This window comes from Hippoglossus hippoglossus, chromosome 24 (genome assembly GCF_009819705.1).
Source record: "Hippoglossus hippoglossus isolate fHipHip1 chromosome 24, fHipHip1.pri, whole genome shotgun sequence".
NCBI lineage: Eukaryota > Metazoa > Chordata > Actinopteri > Pleuronectiformes > Pleuronectidae > Hippoglossus > Hippoglossus hippoglossus.
Genome location: NC_047174.1, coordinates 1,743,734 through 1,761,541, shown reverse-complemented (window position 1 = coordinate 1,761,541; position 17,808 = coordinate 1,743,734). Strand labels below are relative to the sequence as shown.

The window sequence follows — 17,808 nt, the reverse complement described above, 5'->3', positions numbered from 1 at the left end:
CTGAGCCACAGAAACATCTGCTCACATTTCGGCCCAAGAGTGAATGAGCAGGCGTGAAGTTGCGGTTCTGTCATTTCTGCAGCTCAGTTGACTTCTCTTGCTTGAAGCCTTCAGCTGTCATACCGAACCAAAGTGCAGTTTTTAACCTTTAATTCCTCAACTTGTGTATTTCATTTCTGCACAAATCTGTTATGGTTCTCGACCCGTGTTCACCTGAAGGCTTCGGCGCTCAGGTGAGTCGTGTGCCTGTAAACCAGCCGAACCTGACGAGGCTCCAGCGGAGACGAGATGAATTGTGCTACAGCACCAATTAACCTCCAGTGTCATCCTCTCGGCTGCAGCTCAATAAATCAATCATACGGTGAAACAAACCCCGCAGCGCCGAGATGTTCCTGATAAAAGTCAGCACGTCGCCGAGCTGGTTTGAAAACACCTCCCACTGTCCTTTCAACCAACGCTCAGCCTCCGTCACATCCTCAATTACCAGCTTTAAATAAGATGTGAATATAAAATACAATATGATCTAATCATATAACACGAATCATTATATACTGACATTATTATGGAGTGAACTGAAAAACCAGTCAAAGCATGTGTGGATAAAGACTCTGAATCTGAAATAAAGCTAAATAGGCAAAGAGACGACTTCTCATTAACAATTTGTAAAGACATTAACCAGCATGTGTTTGTATAAAACATGTTTCCTGCAGACTTTGGACCAAACGGATAAAACTACAGAGTTTCTACGTGTTTGTTGAACTGATTCTTTGATTTCAGTTCTTGACCTTTTACTTTTTACTGCACATAAACTACAGAGGATAAGTTTTACCTCGAGTTAGCGTCGCCTCGCCTGGGTCACCGTGTCTGCAGCCCCGCCCCCGTGAGGAGAATCAGGAGGAGCTGTTTAAAACGATTTCTCAATGTAAAAGAAAGTGGAGAAAAATTAATAAATCGTGTGCATCCTTTCACAAAGTTTCGTGGTAATCCGTCCAGTAGCTTTTGCGTAATCCTGCAAACTAACAACCACAGATGAAAGAAGAGACTTGAGACAGAAGGTGTGAAGCTACCTCAGCATCCTCCTTTAAAACTCTTTAAAAAAAACTTTTTATAAAATGTCTTTCAATACAATTTGATCCATTGTCTCCTGCATCGTTTGAACTGTTAATTACACGATGTATATTCTGTTTTTATGTCTGTGAAGCGCTTTGTAACCCAGTTTTTTAAAGTGTTATAAACATAGTTTTTTATCCTTATTACTGTGAAGTCCTTTTGTGTAATAATGACGCAGCAGTCGATGAAAACTTTGAGTAGCTGATGTTACTTTAACATCAGGTTCTTTATAGTGTCGAGCTGTGCGACCTTTTGATGTGTCCCCTGCCGCACACACACACACACACCCACCCACCCACCCACCCCGGACTGGTTAAATTCACCATGGATCCTGTTTGCTACCATAATAAAACCGACCCAGTTCCACTTCCCTCTGTTTGTGTTGGTTTGTTTTGCTCCTCTCGGCTCATCATTAATACATCAGGGTGCTGTGACTTTGAACTTTGACCTCCTGAGAGTTCCTGTGTGTGTGCGTGTGCGTGTGCGCGTGTGTGTGTGTGCATCACCTACAACTCTGCTTCAGACTGAAATAACTAACACATGAATATTTGAATGTGGAGGACCAGATATTTTTTACTGTCAGAGTTATGAATTCAGATCAGCGCTGCTGCACGATGCCGCTTAAATGTTTTAGAGGCTCTGTTTATTATTGGTGTATGAGACCATGTTAGACAGTTGTTTTTCTCTTTTTCTTTTGGGAATCTGTTGTCCTACAATAATAGTTCCACTACAACTGACTCTAGGTATCATATTGTATAATAATGCAGATTATTCCATCTCTGGCCCTTATCTGTAGTTTTTATTAGGGAATCAGAGTTATCACAGTCCCTCCATGTCTGAAAGCAGCTTTAGTATCAGGTGATTATACACCAATGAAAACCTCTATCAATATTATATTCCATTTCTGTGGATAGATCCTCCTCAATCCTACAAACTGAAGCTTTAACTGCAATTATACTTCACCTAAATGTCGCTTTTTTTCCCGTCTCTGCTTCTTTTTCATCTTCACGACCTCTCTTCAGAAAAACTAAAACAAAGCAGCTCTGGAAAATGTGTATTTTCAAAAAGCTAAACACAGACAAACAGTTTTAACAGTGAAAAGATGAAGATAAACGATTGACTTTGTCCTGGTCTCTGTCTGCAGGAGTGGGTGTACACTCACGGGCAGCAGATCCGTCAGCAGCAGCACTGTCTGTCTCTGTCCACCACCTTCCCCGCCTCCCAGGTCCTGCTGCTGCCCTGCAACATGGCCGACGGCAAGCAGGTCTGTACTGCACACACACACACACACACACACACACACACACACACACACACACACACACACACACACACAGCCCGACAGGTGGTGTGTACCTGCAGGCGAGTCACTACCATACATCATATGGCTGATAAATTAATCTAAATGTTAATTAATCTAAAGCAAAATTTATCTAGAGATGATCGACACACACACACACACACACACACACACACACACACACACACACACACACACACACACACGTGTTCATGCTGCAGGGGCAGATGCTTGACACTTTTTTGGACAGGCAGGTTGAAATAACACACACACTTGTCATTACCTGACCACTGGGCTCCTTGACGGCGTCCCAGAAGCCCCTGCAGCAGAGAACAACCTGACAACCAATAAATCAGTTGAGAGAGAGAGAGAGAGAGAGAGAGAGAGAGAGAGAGAGGCACAGGTGGAAAAGTGAATCGAGGACGAGGGAGGGAAGGGTAGAAAACGCTGAGAGAGTTAGAGGAAGATTAGCTCATTACACCTCACCAACTGTTCAGTCAACGTGGACAAATGTGCTTAGTGTGTGTGTGTGTGTGACTGATTATGTGGATGTGATCACACGTGAAAACAGTCCGCACATGTTTTCACGTGTGTGTGTGTTTGTGTTTGTGATTCACTCTGTTTTTGTCATTGCTGTTATTATGTTATCAGGATCTGTGAGTCATCTGTGACAGGTGGGAACGATGAAGAGGAGAGAGAGAGAGAGAGAGAGAGAGAGAGAGAGAGAGAGAGAGAGAGAGAGAGAGGATTACAAAAGAGAGAGAGAGGGAAACGTAAATGAAGAGCGAGAAGATGAGAAGGGGGAAGATGATGAGAGGAGAAAGGGTAAAGGATTCACAAAACAAGGCAGTAAAAAGAAGGGAAAGTTGGAAGGAGATAATGACGAGAGATGATGAAGAGGAGAGTGTGGAACTCGAGAGGAAGAAAAAGTGATGCAGAAAAGAAACAAGTGTCGTCCTTTAGGAGAAAGAACAACCAACCTGCCAGGAGACGGTCATATACACAGATGGTTTATGAAAATGTCGTCGACTCCTGAGATGCTTGAATTCTTCCAGTTTCATGTCCGTCACGTGTTAAACACAAAAGCATGATGTTCATTTTCTAAATCAAGATCATTTAGATTCAAATAGACAGTAAAGCACCGCATGCATCGGGGGTGTGGATACCATCGTGATTGACAGCAAGTCCAGCTGCAGCAGCGAGACTGTGGCTTCCACTGGTCGAGATATTTTCATACCTCAACAACATGTTCCCCTGCGACAGCCGCAGGCTCCACAGAAGAAGACGTGCTATCACCTCACAAGACAGAGCTGGAGGTGCAGGGGGGGGGGGGGGTGTTCCTCGCAGCTTTCCTGGAGCACCGACAATGAAAATTAGGACAGTGGTGAATTCTTGTTTCTAGTTGCTCAGCACGTGTCAGACACATCGATGGTTACGAGAGGAGTTTGAGAGAAGGACAGAGGCAGGAAATGGAAGAAGAAGGAAAGGGTTAAAGGAAGAAAGAACAGAAGGGTGGGATGAGGAGGAAATAAAGGAAAGAGGTAAAAACACTTTGTGGTTGTTTCTGGTATATTGAGTTTTACATGACACACACACACACACACACACACACACACACACACACACACACACACACACACAGTGATATGTAGCTGGAGGAGCTGAAGCTCAGGTTTGTGAGATGAACATCAGATACAAGTCTGTTAAATGAAGTGACTAACAAAGCACACACACTGACACACAATCAGAGTGCTGGTACATGTCCTAGTTGTGTGTGTGTGCTCTTGTACAGCTGTCTTTGTGAGGACCAGTTTGAGTCTACAACCTACAAAGTGAGGACCTCACTTTGTGAGCCTCCTTTAATGGACTGGGGGTTAAAACTTGGTTTTAGGGTTTGAATTAGGTTTAGGTTAGGTCAAGGGTTAGGGTTAGGCATTTAGTTCAGATGGTTAGTGTAGGGGGCTCGTGAATGCATTATGCCAATGAGTGTCCTCACTAAGACAGCTGTACAAACGTGTGTGTGTGTGTCAGAAGGCAGGAAGCAGAGCGATGACGGCTAATTAGAACGAAGATTCACTGGAGAAACAGCCCAGAGCCGACTGGTAGAGAGACACCGAGACCAGAGAGAGAGAGAGAGAGAGAGACAGAGAGAGAGAGAGATGGGGACGAGCGAAAGTGGTGGAGACAGAACTTAACAGAACATGACAGAGAGAGAGAGAGAGAGGATGATGATGTTGAGGAGGAGGAGAGAATGAGAGAGTGAATACAAATAAAAAGTTATAAATAGATGGTTGGACGTGTTACAACATGAAGATGACTTCCTGCTTCGATGGGACGGGGAACAAACACACTCGGGAACTTTCCACTTATTAAAAATGAAACCTTTAACTCACCAGTGGTGGAAAAGTCTCCAGCTCCTTAAACGAATTCTTCATTTCACGTCAATCTCATGTCAACAGAGGTAAAATGCTGGAAAACCATCTTTAATAAATACAAAACTTGCCTCCTCCATGTTAGCAGATGGGACATGGGTCGGACAAAAAAAATCCAACTTTATGTAAAAAATCTTTCCTCAAAGATGTTTTTTTTTGTCATATTATTAAGTTCTTATCATTTTTCACTCAACGTTTGTTCATGTTTTGGTTTCTCGCAGTCGCTCGTTTCGACCTGATGATCGTCGTGTGTTTACGAGGACGCTTCGGTTTTCATCGTTAACACAATCAACAGAAATGTTTGCACTGCTCCATTTTCTGCACAAGTTAAAGTCCCTTTAAGTGACTGTGTTTTATTTTGAAAATGTCCGTCCACATGTTGCTGCTCTTCTTCCTGCTCTGGTGTATTTATTTAGAGTTTTACTTTCTGTTTACCTCTGCCTGTCTGATGCAGCATCTGTACACGTCACTGCACCGACCCGCCCCCTCGTCGTGCGTCTGCGTTTAGGTCATGAAGTCCCTCAACATCTCAATCGTTGTACAGTGTCGGCTCAGTGGAATTAGATGTAGATCGAGCCTCATTCATTAGGACGTATTTCACAGCTGATTGATCGTCTCACTCGAACATGTGACTCCGTCTCGCTGCCTCTTCAGAGTCAAATCCAGAATTTATGGCTCAAAAGTCGTGAAATTTTGATGCACCCTCAAACCCCAGAGGAGGAGATTCCAGGTCTGATGTGTGTTCACCCTGCAGTGACCGCAGCCTGAGCCCAGTGCATCCTGGGAGAAACTCCTGTCACCTTTCCCCCCCCCCAATTATGCAAATATAATGTAAATGTAAAGACAGGTGTGATTCTCACTGCAGCCGTCGGTAACGAGGTGAATGCTAATTGATTTACTTTTAATTATCCCTGCGTCCTTTTTTTTTTTTTCAAATTAAAAAGCTCCGCACCCCGTCGCTACACTGTGATGAGCGTGTCATCTCCACAATGCAGACGCAGACCCACAATGCAGTTCTCTGCCTGTGTGTGTGTGTTTGTGCTCTTACAAGGTCTTAAGAGATCAAGATCCACCAACATGACGGCGACACGCCTCAGAGGCTCAGCAAACACAACATGGCCGCTCCCTGCCGACATGCACACAAACACACCCGCACACACACACACGCTCAAATTACAGACACACACTTACACAAAGATACTCTTACAGATATCTCACACACACACACGCCCAGATAGTGTGTTTGTTCCTCTCTCTCTCTCTCTCCTCCTTTATCTGTCAATCTGCTCCCTCTCTCTGATGACTGGGTTTCAGACCCACAGCTTGATAAAAGCCTCTTTTCACATCTGATCATATCTGCGGCTTTGTTTTCCAGCTATGAATCATGCACGAGCACACACACACACACACACACACACACACACACACACACACACACACACACACACACACACACACACACACACACACACACAGGCACATTGTACTTCTATTTTAGTGAGGACACTCATTGGCACAATGCATCCCCTAGCCCCTGATCTAAACCTTACTCTAACCTAAACTAATTCTAATCACCAAAATGTCCTCACTCTGTAAGGTCTTCACAAAGATACACACACACTCAGTCCTGTCTCTGTGACTTCAGAGGACATTACATGGATTTCCTGCAGACTCACTCTAACCTTAACCCTCAGTTACTACTTCCTTCCTAAACCTAAACTAAACCTAACCTTAGCCTAACCTTCAAACATGTAATGTTTACATCATGGGGACTTTCTTTCTTCCTAATGTGACTGTTTAAACAGATTTAGGTCCCCACAACATGAGTAATACCCAGACACACACACACTGATCATAGCAAAAAAAGTCATGAGGCTGATGACCTCGCCATCTAGTGGTGATCAGTAGCAATCACACGTTTCCTATAACAAACTTTAGCTGTTGTTAGGATTTAAAATCACCACATTAATCAGTATTTTCATCAACATGATAAAGTGGGTCACTGCAGAAAACCATCCTCTTATAGCTCGGTGACTTGTTGTCGAGTCAGGTGAGCTGTTAATTGTCGGGTCGGTGGTTCGATTCCTCGGCTGTCCATGTGTTGCTGCACCGAAGTTTGTGAATTGAGTAAAATGTGAAACCTGCTTTACTTTACTGCACCAAAGGAATGAAATAATGCAACGAGACGAGTGTCGGTAGCGTGAAGCGTTTTTTAGCTGCACGTTCTCATTTGAGCTGTTGTGTCCTTCACAGCGGTGGCAGAAGTCCGGGACTCACTTAGAGCACCTGGTCTCTCGGTTCTGTCTGGACTCGGAGATGGCTCTGGACGGGATGGACTCGTCGCGGATGCTGGTCATCAGCCCCTGTGAACTGACGGCGTACACACAGAGATGGGAGGTGCCCTTCTCCTGACCCCCACTCCCCTTCCTCACCTTTTGACCTTTCGCCTGCAAAAATCTGCCCTGACGCCGATTCTCCAGCTCACGACCTGCTGCTCAGACGGTGAAGGTGCATGGCTGCGTCCTGTCGAGTTGCTGCGGTGACGAGAGTCGAACAGAAGGTCGACGAACGCTTTGTCTCTTTAGCGTTAAACATGAGAAGAAATCGAGTAGAGAACTTCGGCAGGTCTGAAATCCTGATTCACACAGGATGGATGCTGGATCGAAACTTTGCCGAAGGAGAAGACGCATCAGGAAAGTTTGTTTGGGCTGGAGATTATATCCATAAAGTTGAAGAGTCGAATCAAGTGCACCTTAAAACCTTGAACTGTCAAAGATTTGAGTCGGACAGAAGCTTTGCTCGAGGAAACAAAGTTAATCAGAGAATGTGTCCTGGAATCTTTTGCAATGAAAGTGTTTGTTGTTGAAGCGGTTTGAGAATTTGGGAATTAAAACCAAGCACAACTGAAACTTTTAGTTTACTTGGTCAAATATCTTTACGACAGTAACCTGACCTTCTGGTTTTGTCTTTACACTGAAGCACAAACGATTAGTTTCACCTCCTCCTGCTCTGAAACTATGAATTATAAGATTAACAACTTAAAGCCACACGTCCAACTTGACGCTCACCACAAAGTCCCAGTTTACACGAGTTTATCAACTGGATCAAACCTCTGACTTGATAAACATCTTGAAAAAAAATCTCTAAATCAAAGCTTTCCTAAATGTATTCAGCTGTTGCAGGATTAACTTAAAGCGAAACAATGATTCTCTAGCCTGTACTTGAGGGTGAGGCTCCCCCTACAGCTGGAATGCATAATTCACAAATATCGGACAAGCTGACGGAGGAGAAACTGGAAACCGTGGAAACCAAAGAACCAGGTCGACTGACGAGGTTTTTGGAGTCTGGCAGTAAACGCTTGCACGTTCACTGTGTTCAACTCAGAGTAGAAAAGAAGCATACGAGCTAACGAGCTATTACAGCGAGCGAGTAGCCGACGCAGTTACTGATATCCGAGCATGATGTGTTTCAAATTACATGGAATTGTTTGGCTGACTTGTTAAAGCTCTACTGAAATGGGTTTACCTGCTTCTGATAAACTTCGAGAACTGCACACACACAACGTCAAGCAGAGCAGCACAAGACAAAGCAAACAAGCTAAAGGTCTGATGTCCAATAACAACAGCACCAGGGACAAATCTGTCCTCCATCCTATAGCCTCTCTCAGCTTTGGTCTAATTTGGCCAAACAGCGAGGTGAGAGAGTGTCGATGGGTTAGTGACGATAAACATGAAGCACCAGGGGAAAAACAGGGAGGCCAACTCGTCTACTGGCAATGGAAAAGGAAACAATCACCTTTTTAACGGGTTTACCAACATTTAAAATAACCTGCATTTACCTGATCATTTTGGTGTAAAAGAGGAATAAGTTTGTGTCGCATCAACGTCATTTCAACGCCGTAATTTGAAGGTTTTAAAAACGACAGTGTTGCTTTAAAGAAACGCTGCTTTGTATCGAAAACGAGTAAAAGATGAAATTCTGTTAAGTCTTGATTTGTCTGGATGGAGTCATCGCTCATCACTGTCTGGTACAGTTTCTATATTAAGCTGTTAAAATGATCTGGTTCCGTTTCTGCTCTGAAGTGGACGTTTTGTCGGCCGCGGGCTGTTTAGATGACGATAACTTCCCTGCATAAGCTTTGGCTCCAGCGGCTTCCTCGGCCATGTCCGCAAATCTGATGGCAGGAGAAGAGAGGAGCACGAAGGAGAAGGAAAGACATGAGGGAGGACGAGAACCAGGAGGACACATTAGTTTCCAACAGAGGAGTTCAGTCTGCAGGCGACACGATGAACAGCATGAATGCAGCACATCTCCTGCAGGGTTTCCTGTCGCAGATGCTCCAGATGTGAAGTGCTGCTGTGCATGTGAGGGTTTTGTTTCACACGCACACCTTAATTAACTCAATCTAACTGGGAGAAAAGCTCTACTCACTATGGTCTTTCAGTCACTGTGATGAAGATTCAACTTCGGAGGATTCACAAAAGTGTTTTTTTGCTGTTTGAGGTTTAGTTTTTAAGAGGTTTACAATCTGAAATCATCTATAAGCAACCAAACCTGACATTGTTTGAATTTTTAACATGTATCTCTTTTGTTTTCATAATTAAAATTTCAAATTTTCAACCCAACTGAAGTTAACTTCTGACCTGAAAATGTTAAAGGAATCTCTAAACCACCCCGACAGTCACTTTAAACGACACGCCCTTTTTTGATTCCTAATTGTGGAACCAGATTCTCTGTGTATTTGACATCTTTGATATCACGTTTGACTCTCAATAAAGGTTTTGTAATGGTCGCCTCTATTTTATTGAAACAGCTGTGATGTTTGCATTGAGGTACAAATACACACACAGATACTGCATGAAACTCCACTGGAGTCATTACCCGGCTGCTACTTTATCATGTGCCAATGCTTTTAGTTTTAATGAGATTTTACTAATATAACAAGTGTTGCTCAGTGTAGATTATAGAGTATAACTTATTAATATTGGATCAGCCCCTTTATCGAGATGTGCTGTAAAGTTTAACGGGTTCTTTCTTGGCCCGTGTTCCGTCGTTCCTCCAAGTTTCCTTGGAATCCGTACGGTAGCTTTTGGGTGATCCTGCTGAAAGACAACCTGCTTGGAGTCGATGCAGGTGTCACTGCTGCAGACATCAACCTTTATTATTATAATACAGTACTATAATATTTGTACTTCTATATTAAGTCACATTGCTATTTGCAGCACGTTTCTATATTTGCATGTGTTGTGACTTGTTGCAGCTCGTGTGTCGTCAAATTGATGAAGTTGTTTTCTTAATTTGATTGTGTAGCTCTCTTCCTCCGCATGAACGTCTTTGGAGACGATCCCAGTTTATTCTGACAGAACGGTTCAAAGGAAAAACATTTTTTTTTATTAGTATTATTGTTATTGTCCTGCTGTTAATGATGCAGATACAGGAGCTGTTTTCTTTCTCTGTTGAAATAAATTAACATGAGAATAAACTCTAATGTCACATTTTAGAAATGAAGAGAGATAAAATGAGTGTAGATCAAATATGTGTGTTTGCTTTAATACACAAAGTGAGGGAGGGTCTGTTTAAGAAAACACACACACACACACGGAGAGGAGGATGCGTCTCCTCCTGTTTCTTCTTCTTCATCTTCCATCATGAGCTCTTCTTCTCTTTGACTTGTATCGACTCTCTCTCAGATCAGGTCTCAGATCAGGTCTCAGATCAGCTGATCTTCCTCTGACCTTGTTCTCCTGCAGGAGACTCGTCTTCACGTGAGTACCTTCATCTTCTCCTTTCGCCATTTTCAGCTCCTGAGGAAACGAGACAAACCAACACAGATCGCGTTCCGGCTCATTTTCACGTTAAACCTGATTCGCGGACAGAAATTCCTCCGGAAGATTTAAGACGCAGGAGAAATGGTGACGTTTCAGAAACCTCACGATTAAAAATTTAAAAAAACTAATTCATTTCTGAGCCACGTTTCCGGTCGGACCAGTGTTTCCGCCGCACCGACGTGGCTGTAGTCCGCTCCGTCGTTCGTTTCATATTAGACAACCGGCAAAAAGACTACAAGTCCCAGGTAGAGAGGCGGAAGTAAGAGCGAAACACTTGCGTTACAGGAAATGTAGGATTTGGTATAACTATCGTATAATAGAGGAATAAATGCGTAAAAAGAGACGTTTATTTAACTTAATGAATGAAGGACGAATACAATAATCGTTTTATCTCTTTAGTTTACGCTTAAAATTATCTATAACTGAAATGCGCATTTCTGTTAAACTGCCTGGAAGCTTTATAAAATACAAGAACTCCACTTTAGTTGGTGGTTAATTGTTTTTACTGTCAATGACAAACACGAGCTTTGTGAGGAGCCTGAAGGCACCACTGCTGTCCCCGGCGCACGGCGTGACGTCATCACCGAGGGACTCACGAGCAGCCGTTTGTTTTTGGTCAGAATCGAAAAATAAAAAACCTTCATAATGTGAATTTCTAACATTTATCCACATATTTCCAGAGCGGAAGTTCATGGATGAGTCTTCCGCCTCCAGAGAGAAGTGAGTCAGGTTCAGCTGCGACTTAAAACCACACGTCCGTTCTCACTTCCACTGAAAAACAGCTGACGTTTAGTAAACAAAGAATCTTATTACGATCTTTTTCCCACGTGACGCAGATTTTTGGTTCTTTAAATCGTCAGCTACTTGTTTTAATAAAGTTCAGTGTTGATTCAAAACAAGTCTTGAGAAAAGTTCTGAAAAATTAACTTAATGAATGAGAGGGAACCAGGGAGACATAAATATAACCACAAAGACAGTAGCAACAATTACAACTTACAACTATATTATTAGAATAGTATTAATATAATTGTTCTTTACGTACTTATGTTATTTCACTGTTCTTGAAGTCGTCACCTTCTTATTTCTACTGAAATTTCATGTTAATTTAATACAAATCTTGGTAAAAGTTTCCAAAATGAAATTAATGAATACGAGAGAATACAGAGCGACCAGGAGACGTGATTATTATAGTGAGAATTGTTATTATATCAATAATTTTATGCTCTTTTTTTACGCAATGTTCCTTTTCACGCTGGGTTTTGTTCTTAACTGCATTATGACTGATTACAAACAGTATAAGTTGAATTGAAATTGGTCACCAAAGTTAGTTTGGGCACCTTTTTTCTTTCTTAACTCCTGTTTAATTCCCCCCCCCCCCCACAGTCACCCCATGTTTCTTCGCCGGGTGAGCTCCTTCAGCTCCTCCTTCCTTCCCCACACTCACTACCATCCTCTCAGCAGCTCCAGCCTCAGGAGCAGCAGCGCCTCCTTCACCTCCCTCCCCCAATTTATCCCCACGCCACATGCATGGTGGTCAGTGCGAGCATTTCCACCCTGGCCTCCGATACCCCCCCTCGCCCACCCAACGGCACCTCAGGTTTTCCCTGGCAGGACATTTCATCCTCATAACATCAACGCCAGCGGCAGTTGGCGTTCATTCCACACCTCTGCCGGCCTCCTGATGGAGCGGGCGGACAGAGATCGAGAGCCTCCACATAAACGGAGGAAGAGTGAAGAGGAGAAGAGGCGCTATGAAGAAAGAGGAGGACAAAGAGGAGGAGCAGGGGCAACAGGAGGCCGATTTAATGACGGAAACCCAAGGAGGGAGCGACATCACCTGGATCCCAGCGTGGAGAGCCGCCCTCGACCGAACCATCACTTTAGAGAGGGAGGTCGGGACAAAGGGAAGAACGGAGCTGGAAAAGGTGCGAGCCGGGAAAACAGCAGAGATAAAGATGTTGGAAAGACAAAAACTGGGAATAGAGACAGTACCGGTCGAGATGGAGCCGTAAATCAACAAAGGAGCAGACATCAACAAGAAGGACATAAAGATTCTCGAGCTGCAGCGTTCAGGACTCAGACACCGAAAACTAAACCTAAACAGGGTGAAGTTCCCACAAACAAACCCAAACCTAACCCCTGGTTCAAAGAGGGAGGTGCAAAGCAGCAGGGAGTCGATCACAGGAGAACAAGACCCCCAGAGCAACAGCTACGGGACGGAGGTGGAGGTCCTTGGACGAGGCTTCATTCTCAGCCTTGCAGCAACAGTCGTCCCCCAAACCCGTGGCAGAGAACTGGACATCAGACGCAACCTTCTCCACCCGGAACATCTCCGCCGGTCAGACACCAGGACGCAGCTGCACCAGTGACTTGTATGTTCATTCTTTAATGAAGCCTTTGACTGAAGCATGATTCACTGATTATTCTGGGCTTGTACTGTTTAAGTACAAGTTTAAAAGCCTTTGTTTAACAGTTAGATTGGAAATGGTGAACGGTTGAGTGGGATTATAAACATAGATCAGGAGCTTGATTCTAGTTGTTCATCAAATTATAGTAATTGATTCGGACGTAAGCCTTCTGATCTGTCTGAGATCAAATCTATAAACCCCTTTTTCATTTTCACTGCTCCCTCTCTTCAGCTCTTCAGAGACACTGGGAGACTTCTCCCGCCTGCAGTACCTCCCCTCAGCCACCAGGGGCCAGCACAGTCTTTGACTTCTCAGTAATGAGCTACAACATCCTGTCTCAGGAGCTGCTGCAGGACAACGTCTACCTGTACAGACACTGTGAGCCCGGCGTCCTGCCTTGGGAGTACCGGCTGCCCAACCTGCTGGCAGAGATCCAGCAGCACGACGCTGACGTGAGTGGATCAGATCCGATCACACGTTAACCTCTTCACATAAGATGACAGGATTCACAAGAACCTGAACATCACACACAAACCACCTGGCTGCAGGGATTCACCAAATCTCCAGGAGATGAAGCACCTCTGGTCGGGACTTTGATGGAAACTTTCCTTTTTGCTTTTTCTTTAGATTCTGTGTCTGCAAGAAGTCCAGGAGGACCACTATGAAAACCAGATCAAACCTGCACTGCAGGGGCTAGGTAGTGTGTGTGGGTGTGTGTGGTTGTGGTTGTGGGTGTGTGGTTGTGGTTGTGGGTGTGGGTGTGTGTGTGGGTGTGTGTGAGTGTGTCCTTTTTTTGTTCAGTTGCAGGTTAAACAGGAACCTCTACAAATCCTCTGAAACTCAACTTTAAATGAATACGATGAAAACTTTTAGAAGAATATACTAATATATATATATATATATAATAAGTGCTTTAAATGGAAATAATAAACTTTTCAGGCACATGCACATAGACTGTGAATAAAGATGGACGACACGTCGACACTTCCTGTCTCAACTGTCAATCATGAGATTTTACCACGTTTTTATATCATAAAATAACTAATTATAACTAAACTTACCAGAAAAAACATATCTGGCAGGTTTTTGACTTTTAGTTTGGTCCATGTCCCATCCACTAACATAGAGGAGGTGGGGTTTGTGACCAATTCTGCAGCCAGCCACCAGGGGGCGGTCCAGATGATTTGACTTCGATCTTTACTCTGTTGTTGTGCGTGGTTGTGTACCTGTGTGTGTTCTTATAGAGTCCTCTGTGTGAGTCAGGTTACCAGTGTGAGTATAAGAAGCGGACAGGAAGTAAACCAGACGGATGTGCCGTCATCTTCAAATCATCCCGCCTCTCCCTCGTCTCCTCCAATCCCGTTGAGTTCTTCCGCCCCAGCGACGCCCTCCTCGACAGGGACAATGTGGGATTGGTTGTGCTCTTGCGACCCAACAAGTCTGATCCCTCCGGTTTCATCTGTGTGGCCAACACCCACCTCCTCTACAACCCGCGCCGCGGAGACATCAAGCTGGCTCAGCTCGCCATCCTGTTGGCCGAGATCAGCCGGCTGTCCCGCCTCCCTGATGGCTCAACCAATCCGGTGCTGCTCTGCGGGGATTTCAACTCAACACCCTTGAGTCCGCTCTACGGCTTCCTGACCACCGGCTGCCTGGACTACAGAGGACTCCAGATCGGCATGGTGTGACACACACACACACACACCAAACACCACACACCACATAGACACACACCACACAAACACACACACAGACACACACACCAAACACCACACACCACATAGACACACACCACACAAACACACACACACACACACACACAGACACACACACCAAACACCACACACCACCTAGACACACGCACACACACACACATGTTTGTACAGCTTCTTAGTGAGGACCCTCATTGGAATAATGCATTCCCTAGCCCCTTACCCTAACCATCCAACCTAAATGCCTAGCCCTTAATCTAACCTAAACCTGATTCTAACCATAAAAACCAAGTCTTAACCCCCAAACAGTCCATTAAAGAGGGGTCACAAAGTGAGGACCGGACAAAAGGTCCTCACTTTGTAGGTTCAAGCTGGTCCTCACAAAGATAGATGTACAAGAGCACACACACACACACACTTTTAATGAACAAAAATTGGTTAATTATTTGAAAAGAAAAGTTGGACTCTTGATTATATCTAAACAATATTTTTTGTGTGCGTGTGTGTGAAGGTGTCTGGTCAGGAGAAAACTCCCAGAGGTCAGCGTCTCCTCACGTCTCCGATCTGGTCTCAGAGTTTAGGAATCAACCCCCGGTGTCAGTACGAGAACAAACTCACAGCTGAGTCCTGCCCCGACAGCATCAGTCCTACAGGTAAACTCACCCTGCTGCTAGTTTACTTTAGTTTAGACTCCAGTGTCAGTACAAGGACAATTTAGGTAAGTTTAGTTTTAATTTAGTTAAGTACAGTTTAGTTCAGTTGAGTTTGGATTGTTTGAATTTAGTTTTCAGTCAGTTTTATTTAGGTTTAGTTTACTTAGTTTTGTGAATTTAGTTTTTAGTTAAGTTTATTCCACTCGGTTCGATTTCAGTTAAGTTTATATTTTGGTTTAGTTTTTAGTTAATTAACTTTAATTAAGTTCAGTTGAAGTTTATTTGATATGAGTTTGGTTTTAGTTTAAATTAAGTGTGTTGTTGAACTTCATCTCTGTGTCTCAGCTGTGGAAGGAGCCATCTCTAATCTGACTGTCGAAGATCTCGTCAACAAAACTGCTGCTTCTGCTTTTAACAGGTAACTTGTCCCTTTTTCATTTTGAAAAGTGTCGTATAACTGATTATAAAAAAAACACTGAACGCCTTTGTCCATATTATGTGTGTGTGTCTTTAGAGCGAAGATCGAGCACAGCCTGAATCTGAAGTCGTCTTATCAGCACCGCCTGATGCATGATGGGAGACCTGAGATCACCACCTGTCACTCCCGCACCGCCATTACTGTGGATTACATCCTGTTCACACCCGGTACTGACACACTGGCACACACACACACACATTCTGTCCTGTAACATTTTTTATTTTCCTGCAAAAAATATGCTTTAGATTTTCTAACATATTAAATTCATAAAAACATTTAAATTTACTCAAACGCATCAGTGTTTAAAGTCACGTAGTCGCTGTGGCAGCAAAACAAATGAATAGAATAAATCAACAACACGAGTCAGTCTCAGTTCTAGATTCACTTCAGTTTCTTGGTTTTTACTAATATTGAGGTTGCATTTCCTCTCATTTCTGACTCAGGTTTCTAATTTTGACCTCTTGTTTCTTCTCTTCCTCCTGTTGTCCCGTCTTTGAAAGAATTCACCGCCTCTCCTTCGTGTCCCGGTGTCCGTGGCCTCGAGCTGCTGGGCAGACTGTCGCTGGTCGGCCAGTCCGAGCTGGAGGAAGTCAACTGCCTCCCCAACCCGCGTCACTCGTCCGACCACCTCCCTCTCCTCGCTCGCTTCCGCTTTCGGCTCTGACCTGAGAAATCATCGGAGCAGCCGATCAGAACTGTTCTCACGACGCGGCGTGAACAAGAGGAATAAAGTAAATTTTTCACCAAAATCACTGTGAAGCGTGTGCTGCACATGCAGTGTTTGGGTTGGTGAGTTCCTTTTCAATGCGGAAATTGTCACGTTCAAGAAGAAAGTTGATCCACGCGGTGCCGGAAACTGCAGGAAAACACAACATGATGTTTAAGGACAAAAGCTTTTAAAAGCAAAAATACAAGAAATTGATCTGTTTGAATTTTGTCGAACACTGATGTTTCTATTTTCAACATTTTGATTGTGGATCGTCCTCTGGCTTTAAAACAAGTTTTAACTTTACACAGTTCTCATAGTTGAAGGTTTGAGGTTTTACTTGAGGTTTAATATTATAAATAATATGTGTAGCTAAAGAACAGTCGAAATTTTTTTCTTTCATTACGACTAATAATTGATCAACGTTCACATGGATTTATTCACATATTTTGAAAAAACTTCACCAACAATCATCAGTCATATTAAAAATTACTCACATTTTGGTTCCATCACTTCTTTATTAAATATATAAATATATGTAGTTTTATCATTTCAGCTGTAAACATTAGATTTATCGGTTCCATTATATAGAAACAGTGCCACTACAGGAAGCCAGGAAGAAATTTATTTAACCTATTTGCTGTTTTCTGTCAGGATGTGAAATTACGAAGGGACAGATTAAATTTTTGAAGATAAACTGCTGCTGGTGAGGAAAGAGACAAATAACATGGATGGATATATTTTTCGATGTTTTGGGAAGAAACATTGTTTTCCAGTTTGTAAATAAAGAAGACGTTTTTCATATGGCTGCGGTTCAGCGTCGATGTGTTTTAATGTGTCGCCTGCTGCTTGTTTTCTGCTTTTACAGGAGTTTGCTTTGTTTGACTCCAGCATCTTCACACTGGGAATTTATCATCTCCACCAAGAAAGTGAAAACATCACTTTCTTGGTGGAGATGATAAATTTGCTTGTTGGTTTGATTGTGAGCAGGAATACACAAAAACTCCTGCTAATACCAGCATGAAACTTGATGTTTTATAGATTAGGGAAGAACAATATATATTATAATTTGGGGCGGATACAGGAACTTAATTTTCACTTTTTTAAACATGAAATAAGTGAAATTTAAAATTTTTAAATATATTTCACTGATTTCTAAGATAATTCATGGATCAGATACC

At 43.3% G+C, this 17,808-nt stretch overlaps 2 protein-coding genes across 2 annotated transcripts in view; both read left to right on the top strand.

Moving 5' to 3' along the window:
- Window positions 1–7,751, top strand: part of galnt14 (UDP-N-acetyl-alpha-D-galactosamine:polypeptide N-acetylgalactosaminyltransferase 14 (GalNAc-T14)) — a 110,028-nt gene extending 102,277 nt beyond the window's left edge. The window contains exons 14-15 of the mRNA XM_034580742.1: window positions 2,255–2,374; window positions 7,096–7,751. Of these exons, the coding sequence (XP_034436633.1) occupies window positions 2,255–2,374; window positions 7,096–7,254 (279 nt within the window). The 3' untranslated portion in view covers window positions 7,255–7,751. The remainder of the gene's footprint in view (window positions 1–2,254; window positions 2,375–7,095) is intronic.
- A 3,481-nt stretch (window positions 7,752–11,232) lies between these two features.
- On the top strand, window positions 11,233–17,096 carry angel2 (angel homolog 2 (Drosophila)). The gene is made up of 9 exons (XM_034580004.1): window positions 11,233–11,390; window positions 12,054–13,042; window positions 13,310–13,530; window positions 13,706–13,775; window positions 14,342–14,760; window positions 15,302–15,443; window positions 15,789–15,861; window positions 15,958–16,088; window positions 16,422–17,096. Exons 1-9 carry the CDS (start codon window positions 11,362–11,364, stop codon window positions 16,583–16,585), a joined length of 2,238 nt encoding a protein of 745 aa, XP_034435895.1. The 5' UTR covers window positions 11,233–11,361; the 3' UTR covers window positions 16,586–17,096.
- Window positions 17,097–17,808: the final 712 nt, after the last annotated feature.